The sequence below is a fragment of the Abrus precatorius genome, unplaced genomic scaffold, assembly GCF_003935025.1.
Source record: "Abrus precatorius isolate BTA unplaced genomic scaffold, Abrus_2018 Scaffold11, whole genome shotgun sequence".
NCBI classification, from domain to species: Eukaryota; Viridiplantae; Streptophyta; class Magnoliopsida; order Fabales; family Fabaceae; genus Abrus; species Abrus precatorius.
This window is the reverse complement of record NW_020874303.1, coordinates 8,499,946-8,514,877: the sequence shown is the minus strand read 5'-3', so window position 1 is coordinate 8,514,877 and position 14,932 is coordinate 8,499,946. Positions and strand designations below refer to the sequence as shown.

General features: G+C 28.1%; 2 protein-coding genes across 2 annotated transcripts; both read left to right on the top strand.

Annotated features, from left to right (window-relative positions):
• Window positions 1–878: 878 nt before the first annotated feature.
• Window positions 879–4,374, top strand: LOC113856300 (protein ACCELERATED CELL DEATH 6-like). Its single transcript, XM_027488071.1, has 4 exons — window positions 879–961; window positions 1,279–2,060; window positions 2,768–3,307; window positions 3,691–4,374. Exons 3-4 carry the CDS (start codon window positions 2,927–2,929, stop codon window positions 4,333–4,335), a joined length of 1,026 nt encoding a protein of 341 aa, XP_027343872.1. The 5' UTR covers window positions 879–961; window positions 1,279–2,060; window positions 2,768–2,926; the 3' UTR covers window positions 4,336–4,374.
• On the top strand, window positions 1,364–2,071 carry LOC113855587 (protein ACCELERATED CELL DEATH 6-like). The gene has a single exon (XM_027487219.1). It carries the CDS (start codon window positions 1,364–1,366, stop codon window positions 2,069–2,071), a length of 708 nt encoding a protein of 235 aa, XP_027343020.1.
• Window positions 4,375–14,932: the final 10,558 nt, after the last annotated feature.

Here is a 14,932-nt window from a genome sequence, read left to right as displayed (position 1 = left end):
GAAAAACTGCTAAAATAACCACACCTTAGAGAGCGGTTAGTTGGAACCGCTCTCAGAAAGCTTGACATTAGAGAGCGATTGGCTGAGGAACCGCTCTCCAATCTTATCAACTCTTAGAGTGGTTTAGCGCTAACTGCTCTCTAAAGTGCCATTTAGAGATCGGTTGAGAGGGAACTGCTCTCCAAGGGTTAACATATGAGAGCGGTTATTTGAACCGCTCTCCAAGGGTTAATATTGAAAGTGGTTATTATAAACAACCGATATAGAAAGTGACACTTTTTACATCGATTTTTAACAACAGATGTAAAAAATCAGACTTTGTACATCGATTTTTAACAACCGATATAAAATGTCCTAAACTTTTTACATCGCCTATATCTACATCGGATACGAAACTAATGTAAAAAGCCTCTTTTAACCGATGTAAAAAGTCTTTTTTCCACTAGTGACGCAAAAAGAGAGAGAGAAAAAGGTAAAGAAAAATCTATATTCTCTAATTTCATACTTTTCAATACTTTTAACTATTAAATTAAAAAATATTAAACATTTTTAAAATTAAAAAAATATGAATATATTTTTATTGAATACATACTTTATAAAAGACTAAAAGAAATCGAAAGAAAATATATTAAACTCGAAGAAAAGAAAATGTATATAAAATATAAAACAGTGTCTAAAATATTATTATTGAATTCCTATAATTTTCAATAAAAAAAATTTATACTTAAAATTCCTCAACAATATTCGTAGACACTTATCCAACATGATTTATATATTAATGATATTGATGTAATGTATTTCTAGCTGACATAAATGTATTTGCCGAGGCTCACATCGTCAACATAAATATCAATTGATTTGAGATCTAACTAAAGTTGAGCTTTAGGCACCGAAAGGCCCTAATGAGGCAGAGTTGAAACCGGGGAGGAAAGAAGCTCTTTAAATAGTTTCATATTTCAAGGTAACTTCTAACTGTCTCAATATATATTCTTCTGCTCTTTTTTCTATTCGAAGCATTTCTCTATGTTGAATGCTGAATTAAACCATCCATGTATGATTTTTATTTGTATCATTGTTGGAAAAAATTTCCTTCTGAACAAGGAGGAGATTAAGAAGTGGTTTTTTCCTTTTTTGAATTTCAAAGCATTCAAAGTACTTGCTTATATTTCTCATGTCATTCAAGTCAACGTGATAAAACACATGACAATATACAATTGATCGAAACTTCTTATGTATAATTTTTTTTTTTTAACCAAATTTTATACCTGATTAATACAGTGCAGGCAGAATGAAGGCTTCAAAATATAAAGAAAATTCTAAACGCAACGAAGTGCTTTTAACTTGTGCTGCGACTCCTTTAAAAATGGATATAGAACATAACGGATCATCTACAAATAGTATACCTGAGAGTGGTGAAGAATTTAATCTTTTCCAGTCCACTGGGCAACCGAGACTCGGTGCCCAGCCACAAAGTGATAACAAAATCAATTGGAAGTTACTAAGAGAAGCATGTCTTTCAAATGATGTTTTTACTAACTCTGAGAGTGACGTCTTAAAGCAAAAAAGTCCTCTTTGTAATAATATGTTACATATAGCTGCTAGTCTTGGAAATGATGAACTTGTGAAAAAGGTAATTCCAAAAGCCCCACATCTTTTGACCGAAGAAAATTTTAATGGTGACACTGCACTGCATGTTGCTGCAAAATGTGGCCATTTCCCTGTTCTTGAGAGTTTGATATTTGGTCATTTTAAAATCTTCCAAGAGGCTTTGGACAAAATCTTAATAAAAAATAAGCTTGGAAACACATTTTTCCATGAGGCTATAATTAATGGTGACGAAGAAGAATTGCTTTCCCTACTTTCTCATTTTAACGAGGTGTCAAAGAGAGCTACACTATTAGAAATAAACAATGAAAAGAAATCAGGTTTATATTTGGCAATTGAGGCTGGCTACAAGCAACTTATTGATAAAGCACTAAGTGAAGAAATTATGCAAGACTCAAACTTTGTTACTCGAGGAAAATCACCCCTTCTTGCAGCAATCTTGAAGCAAGACGAAGGTACGTATTGAGTATCGAATTTTTTTCGTGTTCTTTATACATTCTATCTCCTTTAAGACATCCTTGCAACATAAGTAAATATCTAATGTTGAGTATAAAAATAGAAATCCATTTATCAAGGATTGGTTTGTTTAACTTGATTTGGTAGTTTTTATTTTATTTAATGAAAATTAAATTATTAGTATAAATATTATGACAAATTATTTTTACACCCTGTGAAAGTTTAATAAAATTTAATTTGATATTCTTTCTTTTTTATCCAATACAAACTCCTTTTAATTTATGTAATAATGTAACACCGCATATTTTTCTTGATTACTGAAATATTTTTTTAATTTTTTTATACAATTATGAGTTAAATATACATATAAAGACGGTATTATAAGCAAAATTTTAATAAACATCAATGTAATTTGTTCTAAATATTATATGTCTATGCTAGTAATATTATTATAATATTAATAAATGATTTTATTTGTTTAGAAAATTAATTTACATTTTATAATTACATCATATTATTTTAATAATATATTTTATTATTTGTGTAGATTAATAAGTATATTTAATTTTTTTTCAAGTATTTATACTAACGATGACCGACTAGATGACAAACTATTTTTGAATGATTTTTTTGGTAGTACATAGATGTAAATTTCTTCTCATTTTAAAACACACTCTTAATCGATTATTATTTATAAAATATGCAGATATTTTAAATACTATATTGACAAAAAAGCCAGGATGGATTCATTTAAGGGATACAAAAGGAAGGATTCCTCTTCATTACGCAGCATCTATAGGTTATAAAAAAGGAGTTGATTATTTGCTAAAACAATGTCCTTCATGCTCCATGGAAAGGGACGGAGATGGATTTTTTTCCACTTCATTTGGCTTCTTATGCTGCCCATGTTGAAGTAGTCCAAGAATTACTAAAACAAGAATATTGTCCAGATCCTATGGAAATGCTTGATAATGATGGTCAAAATATTCTTCATCTTGCGGTTAAAGGTGGAAATTTTAAGATGGTAAGGCACATTTTACAATCCACTGACGAAGGGGTTCAAAAAATGATAAATAGCCAGGATATTAATGGGAACACTCCCTTGCATTTGGCTGCCTTGCACTGTCATCCAAAAATTGTACTTGTCTTGACATGGAAAAAAGAAGTGAATCTGAATTTAGTTAACAAAAAATATCAAACAGCTCTCACTGCTTTTAAGCCACCCCTAAATCCATCTCTTCGACAGGCAAGTAACATTTCTTTAATTTTTCATACACACATGTACTTTTTTTTATTTAATATATACTTTATAAAGTAATAAAAAATTATTAGAAAGATTTATAGAAAAATATATGAAAACTCAAGAAAAATAGATGTAGATAAAACGTGAGAGAAATTATTATTGAATAAATTTTAACTAATCTTTTAATTTAGGTCATGATTAAAGAATCAAAAATATTTTTTTATTATATTAGTACACTTCCCAACATAATTTTTAATACAATTTAACATAATTTTTCAAATAAATGTTTTCTCTTTAATTCTTTGAGCAATGGCATGCGCAATCGTCAACATGCCTTTATTATTGTTTATTTTATGTATTTCTAACCCACATATATGCATTTGCAGCAACTAACATGGTCAGCTTTAAGGTCTGCTGGCATGCAATCCAATAACTCAGTGTTATCACCTATTAAAATCCCTCCGAAAAGTAAAGATTTATGGAAGCGAAATTGGTTGCCCCGACGCGAAAGCATGGAACCATACAAGGACAGAGTTAACACTCTTATGTTGGTTTCAACCCTTATAATTACGGTAACATTTGCTGCAGGTTTCACTATGCCCGGTGGCACTAATAGCTCTGATCCTGAACATGGCATGGCTCTAATGCTAAATCGGATATGGTTCAAATTATTCATCTTTTGCATTACAATATCAATGTATGGTGCCATTAGTGTTACTATCATACTCATTAGGGCCCAACTTGGAGATATAACTTTGGCACTTCTTGCCCTTAAAGTGGCAAGGTATCTTCTAGGAATCACTCTTGCAACACTGTCTTTAGCATTTTTGGCTGGTGTGCACTTGGTTATTAGTGATCTCAGTTGGCTAGCCACTTCTTCCTTGGTCTTAGGTTTGGTATTCATTTTCTTCTTGTTGTTGTTATACATTCTCCTTTGGTTTCCCTCATCGTCAAGCAACCCAATAGTCAGACGTATGTCCTACTATCCCTTTTTGTTGCTAGCATTGTTGGTTGAACCTGATGAAGAGTAATTTGATTTCACATATTTAAAAGCATTTCTCCATTTCTTTCTAATACTTGATTATTTTGAGGGATTGAAGTTTGATTTTTTTTTTAAATTTTATTTGTCAATGTTCGAATGTTTTGCTAATCATTTTGTGCTACTCGAACTATCTCGTTTGGAAGCATTCTATGTGGCACCATGACCCAATGTGCACATTGTTAATCATATAAAGTAATTCGGTACAATTAGAAGAAAGGTATGAACGTACAAGCCACAAACATTTCACCTCCTTCACTTATGAAGCTCGTCACAATATAATATAAACATTGATATAATCATCAAAGTAAATTACATTCACACACTTTTTTAGAATTAGACAAAATTTTATTAAATATTCTTTCTTTTTTATTCTATGCAAATTCTCCTTAATTTATGATATATTGTAACATTTTATACCTTTCTCGATTATACAGACAAAGAATATCGAGCTAAATTTTATTAAACTTCAAAAAATATAAATATAATTTGTTATATATTGTCGCAACCGGGCGGTCGCAACGGTACGGCGAAAAACGTTTTTTTAAAAAAGTATCAGAAGAGTCGCCACCAAAGTTTATTTTAAGAAAAACCTTGAAAAAACTTAAATATAATACGATCTTTGAAACCAAAAATGAGTTCGGGAGTCATTTACATGTAGGGAAGGTATTAGCACCCTACAACGTCCATTTAAAAAACGGTTACCTAAAATTAATTGTGCAAATTCATTCTAATTTTGAAAAATATTTATTTAATCCCTAAACATTAATTATTTTTATTTTAAAAGAAGAAATATTATTTATTGAGATATTATTTGGATTATTTTGACAAAGAGAAAATTTATTTTGAAAATTATTTTGACTTGACGGGTTCGGTTCCCGCTCCTACGTATCTCCAGGTGCAATGGGGAACTCAAAGCCACGTAGTTCTTATCTAAAAAATTATGAAATTAGTTGATTATAATTAAGTTTAGTAAGAGAAAATTTATTTTAAAATTAAAATTATTTTGTAAAATTATAATATTTAGAATACAAGATAACGCGGTTATACATGTACTCTACGAGAAACAATACAGAAAGTGAAGGAAGATCACACAACTATATTGCAAATCGTTAAAATATTTCATTCGTAAATCAAGTATTTGAATTTTAGTTTTGATTATGATTAATGTTGAAAGAGAATTTAAGATAGCGTAAGCTATACATTAATCTCTTATAATTTTTGGACAATCGAAGGTAATGTAAATCACACAACGGTATTGTAAAAAATTGTATAATAAAATAAAAAAATGGAGAAATAATTGATTATTTATCAAAATTAGAAATACAATTCAAGAAATTTTAAAAATATGAAATTAATTTCATTTTAAAAAAAATTATTTGAATTGATTAAAGAAGATACTCATTTAATAAAAACATTAAAAATTTCATTTGATAGATTTATAAAACCTAAGGTAACGTTGGTACACATAGATTTTGACAATTTATAACGCATAAAGATAGAGTCGCTACATATTAGCATTATAAATTGTTTCTTAATAAAACAATTTAGATTTAAATTAATTAATTGATTCGTAAGTTAGTATTTTGAAGAGAAATATATCTTGTATTATTATTAGAGTGGTTAAATAATTAATTAATGACGATATATGATAAATTAATATTGCATAAAGTCTTGGTAACGTAGGTACACATAGACTTTATCAATTTATAATACATGACGATAGAGAAACTATACGTTAGTATTATAAATTGATATAATTATATTATTATTTATTAATTAATTATACCAAAAAAAATAAGTAATTTAGTATTCACAATATAAGATAAAGTAATCATAAATATAAAAATTAAATCGCATTAATATTCTACAAATATATAATAAATAAAATAAAAGATAACAATCCCAAAAAGTAAAAAAATATAAAAAAAAATGATAATTAAGATATGAACAATAAAACATCATAAAAATAGGAAGGATTTATTATTAATGTTGAATGTGATAAAAGGAAACTCAATAATATAATAAAATAACAAATATTGCATTTGATCAATTTTAATAACTTCTAATTATAATTATTTTAATTATTATTATTATTTTAGAAAAAGAGAATACAATAAAAAAAAGTAAAATGGATTAAAGGACACTACAGCAATAAAATACAGCAAAACACTAAACATGGATAAATCAAAATAAAATTTTAGATAAAAAAAGGGACATAGTTACGTTAATGATTTGATAGAAATCAACTAGTATGTGGCATTTGTTGGAAATCAACTAGTATATGACATTTGTTTTGCTTCGAGCCTTGCACCCACTATGTCAAATCAAATGCTTTATATAAATAATATAATATTAAATCTCAATCATGAAAAGAAGATAGGAAGAAGATATTTAGTTATTCAGCATTTTTATTCTTTCAAATGCATTTCGATAGCAAGTTTTTGGTTCATTTATATGCATTCTGAGAGTAAGCTTTTTCGGTTCGTTCATATTCGTTCTGGGAGTAAGTTTCAAAATGTAAAATAAAAACAAAAGGTGACTAACCTTACAAATACAACAACATACGAAGAATAGTTCGAGCTTTGGGTCAAAGGGATGGTATGGTATTCTCTTCTTTTCTCTATCCCTCTTCTCCTCTGTTCAGAATTTTTGTAGAGAAACCCGTTGCCTTTTTAATTTTTGAAAACTTCTCCTCTCAATTTTTCTGCTTTCTTTTCCCAGTCCCCTCCTTTTGAAAGATCTTGCCGCTCTCTTAAGTTTTCGTTTATGAAAAGTCGTCCCCCCTCCCAGATTTCTTGCTTATATATTTATATTGGTCATTTTTAGGGTTTAACATGGAGACAAAATTCTGAAGCTTTCCCTTTCTTACGTATGGACTTTAGTCTGGGAGCTGGGTGTAAGCCTGCTTGATGCAGGATTTCCGTTTCTGGGACCAAATCTCTTTTTTCAAAATTTTCTATTTTTCTGTAAAATAATTTTATTTTATTTTTATAAATTAAAAAAAATTTGGAAGCCATTCCGAAAATACAAAAATTGGTATTCACATATATATATATAATAAACGGACTTTAGAGCCTAAACACAAACCTAAACCTAAACAGCATCTCTAGGATGCTAAGAACTTAGAGCATCTAGAGTTAACAAATGAAGTAAATAGGTGGGGCTTTATCAAGCAAACAAAACGACAGCTTTAAATTTGGCCAATTAATTAGCATATTGGTTGGCTTTTATGAGAATATGACTAAATTTCATAAACCTAATACATTTTAGCAAATTCTTAATTTTTCTAATTATGTGGATTTTTTTTTCTAACACAACAAACTTAAGACTCTAATAAACTCCCAAGAGTTCAGCAGCTAGGGGAACACAAGGGTGCAGGGCCCCATAAAATCAAACTATGAATCTTCTTTTACCGTCCCCGAATGAGACGTCTGCAGCTAGCATAATCAGAACTTTGAAAATTAGCTCAATGCATATTTAGTTTGAAATGCGATTGAACAGGAGATTGACATTTTATATGAGTATCAATAACGGCAGAACCAATATCCTGATTGACCTTACGACAAGAAAGAAACAAAATCAAAATTATATAAGATTTTATCCAATTGAGATTCAGTATTAAGATGAAAATTCTAGAAGATAGTGCTATTCCTGTTTCTCCATAATTCCATATTCCATCCCAAACCAAACATTCTAGTAGGGATACATTTTAAAATTCTCAATAAATAGGTTATCTTTCAGGCAACTATGCAGGGCTTTACTAAAGAAAGGGGCCTAATTTTTAATTAGGAAGAACTAGTTGATTTTATTTTTTTTTTGTTTTTGGCAAATCAGCAGTCTCTAAGAACATGGCAAATTTAACATCCTCCCTATACGTAAAACAGTATGGATTATTAGTCATTCTTCTACTGCATCTCTCAATGTTAGTTATCAATCTACCATGAGTAACTTTCCAAAGAAAAATAAAAATTTTAGGTGGATGCCCCCATTTTCAGACCAAATTAAAAATATTATTATTGATCTCTCCACCTTCCTCGAACGAGGTATTCAGATTATATGCTGATTTTTTGAAAAAAAAAATTGTTACTAGAATGTTTCCAAAAGAAAAGATCCTCACCTCTAGCCCCAACAATAGGAGAAATTTGAGAAATGGATTCACATATATTGGCAAGAACCATAGACCTTATTCTAGGCCAATCCCAACTGTTGTGAGAAAAAAACAAAGTAACATGTGCATTTAGATTATACTCAGGGATAGGTTGCAGTGCATAATTGGAAAGACTCTGGTGATTCTGCACCCAATTATCCTCCCAGAACCTAATGATTTGTCCATCTTCTAGATAACAACCCTCTCCAAACATGAGATTGATTTTGGTTAATTTTTAGAGCATGGAATCTGCCAAGGGTGAATTTATACTTCCTACATAAGACTTGAGCCTATAAATCATTTGTGAGATTATGAGTCTCTACCAAAGTGTCATAAAAAAAAAGTTTGCTTTACAATGCTAATATTTCTAAACCCTAAATCCCTTTTATCCTTAGGTTTACATATTTTACTCCAACTGATTAAGTGACATTTTTTGTTACCTAGAACCTTAAATGGACCTTTTACAGATATTATCAATCTCCTTGCAAACAGATTTAGGGATGATTATAGACTGCATAAAGTATGTAGGTATGCTCATGATATAAGACTGAGCTAAGAGAACCCTACCTCTCATAGACAAAGACTTCAATTTTCATAATGAGAGTTTTTTTCCTGACTTTGTCCATTATAAAAGAAAAATCCTAGAAGGACTAAGGTGGGTAATGGGTATGCCTAGGTATTTACCAAACTAATGCACATGATTAAAGTCTAAGCACTAGTAAATTTCTTGAGCAATTACAAGATCACAATTTTTCAAAAAGAAGACAAAGGATTTATCTTTATTAATAGTTAAGCTAGAAGCAAAAAGATTTCACTAAGGGCATTTCTAATCACATCAGCATTAGATTTATCAGCTTTAGCCACTAAAATTATGTCATCAGTAAAAAAAAAGTGGAAAACCTTAGGTCCTTGATTGCTAAAAGAGAAAAGGGTGCTAATCTTTTTAGGCAGAGGACAAAAATATACGGAGATATAGTATCTCCCTACTTAATACCTCTACAAAGTTTAAATTCCTTAGTTTTGCTATTATTCCAGTTAATGGTCATAGAGGTGGAAGAGATGCATTGATAAATGAGCTTAGACAACTCATTATTAAGGCCAATTTTTTGCAAAGTGTCCTTTATGAAACTCTACCTAAGCTTATAATAAGCCTTCTCTAAATTTTTGTTTTTCATTTTACTAAAAGAGTGAACTATTTTCTAGAGGATTAAAATATTATCAGTCCCTTGTCTACCTTTGATAAAATTGGTTTGATTAGTTGATACTTAAAAAGGCATAGCTCTACTAATTCTATTGGCTATTAACTAAGTTATTATTTTATATCTAACATTACTTAAGGAAAATGGGTCTAAATTTTTATAGTTGTTCAGGATTTTTAATTTTCAGGATGAGAGTAATGGAAGTATCATTTACAGTAGTTATTTTAGAGGGATTCTTAAACATATTAGAGATAAACTTAAAAATAAAAAGACCTAAAAATTCCTACTGATTCTTAAAGAACAAAGAATAAATCTCATCTAGGCCAAGAGCTTTGAAGTTCTCTACACTAAATAAGGAGGCTTTAACTTCTGCTACAGTCAAGTCATAATTTAAAGAAGCTAACTCATCATCTCTAGGATTGGGATAAGTAGAGACAGTGTGCAAAGGGGAGTCCATTGGGTTATTATCAAAAGATAGATTCTTAAAGTAATTAATAGCCTGAGATTTAAGTTTAGTGGGATCATATTCCCAGTTATTCTTGTCATCCCTAAGAGTCTCAATCAAGTTATTTTGTCAACGAATTAAAACAGATTTATAAAAAAAAAAAAACTATTATTCCTATCTCCTAATTTAAGCCAGCTAGATTTACATTGATGAAACCAGTACATTTCTTCATGGTTTAGAATTTTTTGGTATTCCCTCCACAAAGAATTCATGAGGTTAATGAGGAAAGGATTATCATCCATAACTAATTTATAGGAAATGCCCCTAATTCTATTTAATAATCTCCTTTTTTTAATTAAAAATATTACCAAAGACATTTATATTCTAATCAGAGAAATTTTTCTAGAAGGAAGATATATTCTCAATCCAAGATCTAGAGGCAACCCAAGAATTTTTGACCTGGTTGGAAAAATCATTGTGCAATCTAGAGAGCAAGGAACTTAAAAGCTTTATTATGAGGAACAACTTTGATCCGATTCTAATTTTTAACCAAAGTTCATGATGATCAGATTTAAGAAGGGGTAGATGAATAAGGGAGATGTTTTGAAATAGCATCCTCCAAGAAATACTAACTACTACTTTATCAATTCTTTCCTTAAGCCGGCCTTTATGCCAAGTGAAAGGATTTACTTTGAAACCCAAATCCTGTAAATCACAAGTATCCAAGCAGTCATCAAATTGTTGGATAAGTTTCATATTTCATATTTCTTGGCCTACTTGCAAATTTTTCATTCTCATATATAATTGAATTAAAATTTCTAGCTATACACCAAGGTTTATTTACAATTAGGCTGAATTCATATAAGAGATTCCAACATTCTACTCTCAGTCCTTCTTAAAGGCTAGCATACAAGGAGAATAGGATCCAATCCCAATTTCCCATACTAATATTTAGATGGATAGTATATTTATTTGTTCTTATTAAGCTAACTTTCACTCTACTAGAAATCCAGCAACACCATATTCCTCTAAAAAACTAATAGCACTTTACTATTCAAACTTATTTTCTTAATAACCCTATCAGCCTTATCTGAGCTTATTCTTGGTTTAAAGAGAGAAATAAAGTCCAAATTATGAATTTTAATTAGGTCGTTTATCATTCTGTGAAAAGCCTTACTCCCAGCACCTTTATAATTTCAAAAGAGACAATTCATAACACTAGTGACCATTATTTTTAGCATCCAAACAGGTAATTCATAACACTAGTGGTCATTATTTTTAGCATTCTTAAGATGCTAGTATATACCTATTTTGTCACTTATTGACAGAAAATTATCAATGTCATTATAATTAATTTTTTAAGTTATCAAACTCCATTGATGAAGGAACATCAGGTGATTTATCAGTATGACCTAACGAATGTTTTTTTCCGTTCCTTTACTTCAAATGATATTTTAAAAGAATATTTATTTACTACTAATATTTTTAAATTTATTTAGTTTATTAGTAGTTTAAAAAAATTATACTTAATTTATAGTTTATTATAAAATTATAATTAAATTGTTATATTAATAATCAAACTTGTCTCCTAATCTTTTACATGACATTGAGTTCATCTCAAAAGTTATCATCTAAATGATGTGAACAAAGATAAAATTTATATATATATATGGCTTCGCCTTGTGTCCCTAGACCTGCTTCTCAAATTGAAAATATTTCTTAGGACAATTCTGAGAAAGTCGAAATAACCTTTGATAGGAGAAACTCTTTCTCTTCCAGAGTCGATATATATATATATATATATATATATATATATAATAATAATAATAATACTTATTAGATTCTTTTTGAACAATATAGAATTTTAAAAAAACAAAGATCATATAGTATTAATTAATTTACAATAAAAAGAAGTAATAATTTAAATTAAGTAATTATGTTGTAATTAATTGGCAAAATAGGGCCTCTTGTTTAAGTAGTGAATCTTTCCATATAAATTGTATATTTTATCTTGCCGTTAAAATTAATTAACAAAATACAAACTTTACAACATTTATAATAATAATAATAATATAATAATATTGTCAATAATAGTTTATATATATATATATCCCTGTTCCCTACTAATGATAATAAATGAAATAAGAGAAAAGGTAGAAAAACAAAAAAAATACTCAATATTTTTTATAACTCTTTTGATTTGAATCTTTAATTATTTTTTAGCTTATTTGGAAATGCATTAGTATATAAATAATTTTTTTTTGCTAATTCAATAGTATATAAATATTTATAGATATTTAGAGATGCACAAGACACCTCTTGATACATATTTTAACCAACACAACTCCATAAAACTTTAAAATATTAAATGTAAAATACAAGCGTAAATAATTATTATAAATTTTAAAATTAATTTGAGTAATTACTGAATCAATCAAGTTTATCAAGTTCTCTATTTTCAACGGGTGCAACAAAATGTTTAAAGGAATTATACGAAAGCAATTAATTACAAGGTTTTTAACTCCACTAAGCTGTCACACTCTTCCATCTTAGTGGCCTTCACCTATTGTCTCCAAAGTCAAAACCACTTCACCAGAGGCAGAAACAGAGATGGTGACTAAGAACTGTTGCTTAATTTCACCCTTTATTTCCTTTGAATCAGCCTTTAAAATTTTTAATTTTCGTAAAACTTCAACTTTCGTATAAAACAAAAATTTTAGAAGTCTAATTAACTCAAGATGTGGATAAAATGAAGAAACAATATAAATAAATAATGCAACAAAACCTAATTTAAGCTAATTCCCTAATACAAGTCTAAGAACAATTAATTAAGTTTGAAATACGATTAATATGCTGTGTATGCATTAGTGTGAATTTTTATATAAAACATAGAGTTGTCATTTCATCCAAGAATCTTTTTATACTATTATATTATTAGTGAGAATATTTATTTTTTTTTTCACAAAATACTTATCATTTGAAATATTCTAGAACACTAAAGAAAGTCATTAACATCTTAAACATTCAAATTTACAATGGATTATGTTATTCTTGAATTCTATTAATATTCTTTCATTTCATTTTGTGAAATTTTAAAACAAAAAGATAAAAATCTAAGAATACAATATCTGTTTTAAAAATTTGTCATATTGTAAAGTATGTTAAGATTCATATATTAAAAATTTAAAAATAAATCTATTCTGTGCTAATGTGTTAAGCTCCTGTAAGTATGATAATATATAAATATTAAATTATTGACAAACAAATAATAAATAAGGAGGAAAATTCTAATTTAAATTCAAAATGATATCGATATTTGATAACTAATTATAATCTTTATAATTTTTAATTAGAATAGAAGAGACCGACCTTAAGTTTTTCATCTCTACATTTTTGAATACCTTAAACATAGTTATTACTATTTGATCTAAAGTCTCTTTAACTTTTTTTTGCTTTTGTCTTCATCATAAAACTTTCAAAATCCTTATAAGAGATCTATATCTTTATTTTCTTGTTTCTTCATTTTGTTTTTCATTGACTCTCATCAAATACTATCAGCATTTGTTATTCTTCTTTTCATTACTAAGTATTAACAATAATATTGACTTTTCATCTTTTTATTTCTTATCAAATAAGATTGATCTTTTCTTCAACATTTGTTATACACTGAAAAATAATAATCATATTTATAGGAATTGAAACATTTAATGTTAGATTTATCATATATTTTTTAATTTGTTCCACCAAAATTTTCTCTACTTCTTCATCTTCCACAACCTTTAGTGAATTATTGTCAAAATTTTTACATTCTCATATTTCTTCTTGGCTGAGACGACGTCCACATTCTCATCCTTTTTAATTTTCTTATACATTTTTTTAAAAAGATTTTGATTTTATGGACTTACTTCAAAGGCTTTTCTTGCCTTCTCTTAAATCTTTCTTCTTCACATGCTTGAAGTGAACTCATCAATTAGTTCACAAATATTGAGTTTAAATCTTTTAACTCTTCAATAGTACAAATTACATTGTCAAATTTTGTAGTCAAGAAACAAAATATATTTTTTATTACGCGAACATCTTTCATTATTTCTCCATCTTATTTTATTTGGTTTATAACAACCATTACTTTATTGTCAAAATTTGAAATAAGTTCAAATTAATTCCTTCATATACAGATTCAAATTTTCCTTGTAGAGTTTGTAAATACACATTTTTACCTTGTTAACTTCTTCAAGGGGGTCTTCAAAATCTTCTAAACTTCTGGTAGTTGCATTAGAAACTATCTTAAGCATGATTTTATATAAACGTTGATAGATAAAAGAAAGTTCACATTTATTAATTTTTTTTACTTTATCAAAGTTTTCTTCTTATTTTGTGATAGAGTAGCCATATTTGGGATTTGACATAATCTCTTTCAAAAGTCTTCTAAGCATCTTGAGAATCAAGTAAGTCTTCGTATATCAATAACAATTGTCATAACTTTTTCCTGTGATACATGAAAAGCAAAACATATTTAAGATTGTTTGTCATATCTTAATTCTTAAAATTTTTCTTGTAACTTTCAAGGTGTTTCTCTTAACTTTTAAAATCGAATACAAACTTTAGTTTCACTTTATTAGAGATAACAATAATAATAATAATAATAATAATAATAATAAGTATTATTATTATTATTATTATTTTATTTTCATTTTTATTTTTTTTTAGCACACATAATGCATAAATAGTTTCCTATTTATAATAACGGTGCAATGCTTTAACTTATATCAAACAATTGTCTCGTTATGCCATTAAA

Bases quoted from the DNA above. Each gene is read 5' to 3' on its own strand.
- LOC113855587 (XM_027487219.1), top strand. From the start codon at position 1,364: ATGGATATAGAACATAACGGATCATCTACAAATAGTATACCTGAGAGT.
- LOC113856300 (XM_027488071.1), top strand. From the start codon at position 2,927: ATGGATTTTTTTCCACTTCATTTGGCTTCTTATGCTGCCCATGTTGAA. The intron at 3,308-3,690 runs GCAAGTAACATT...ATGCATTTGCAG, and splicing joins TAAATCCATCTCTTCGACAG to CAACTAACATGGTCAGCTTT.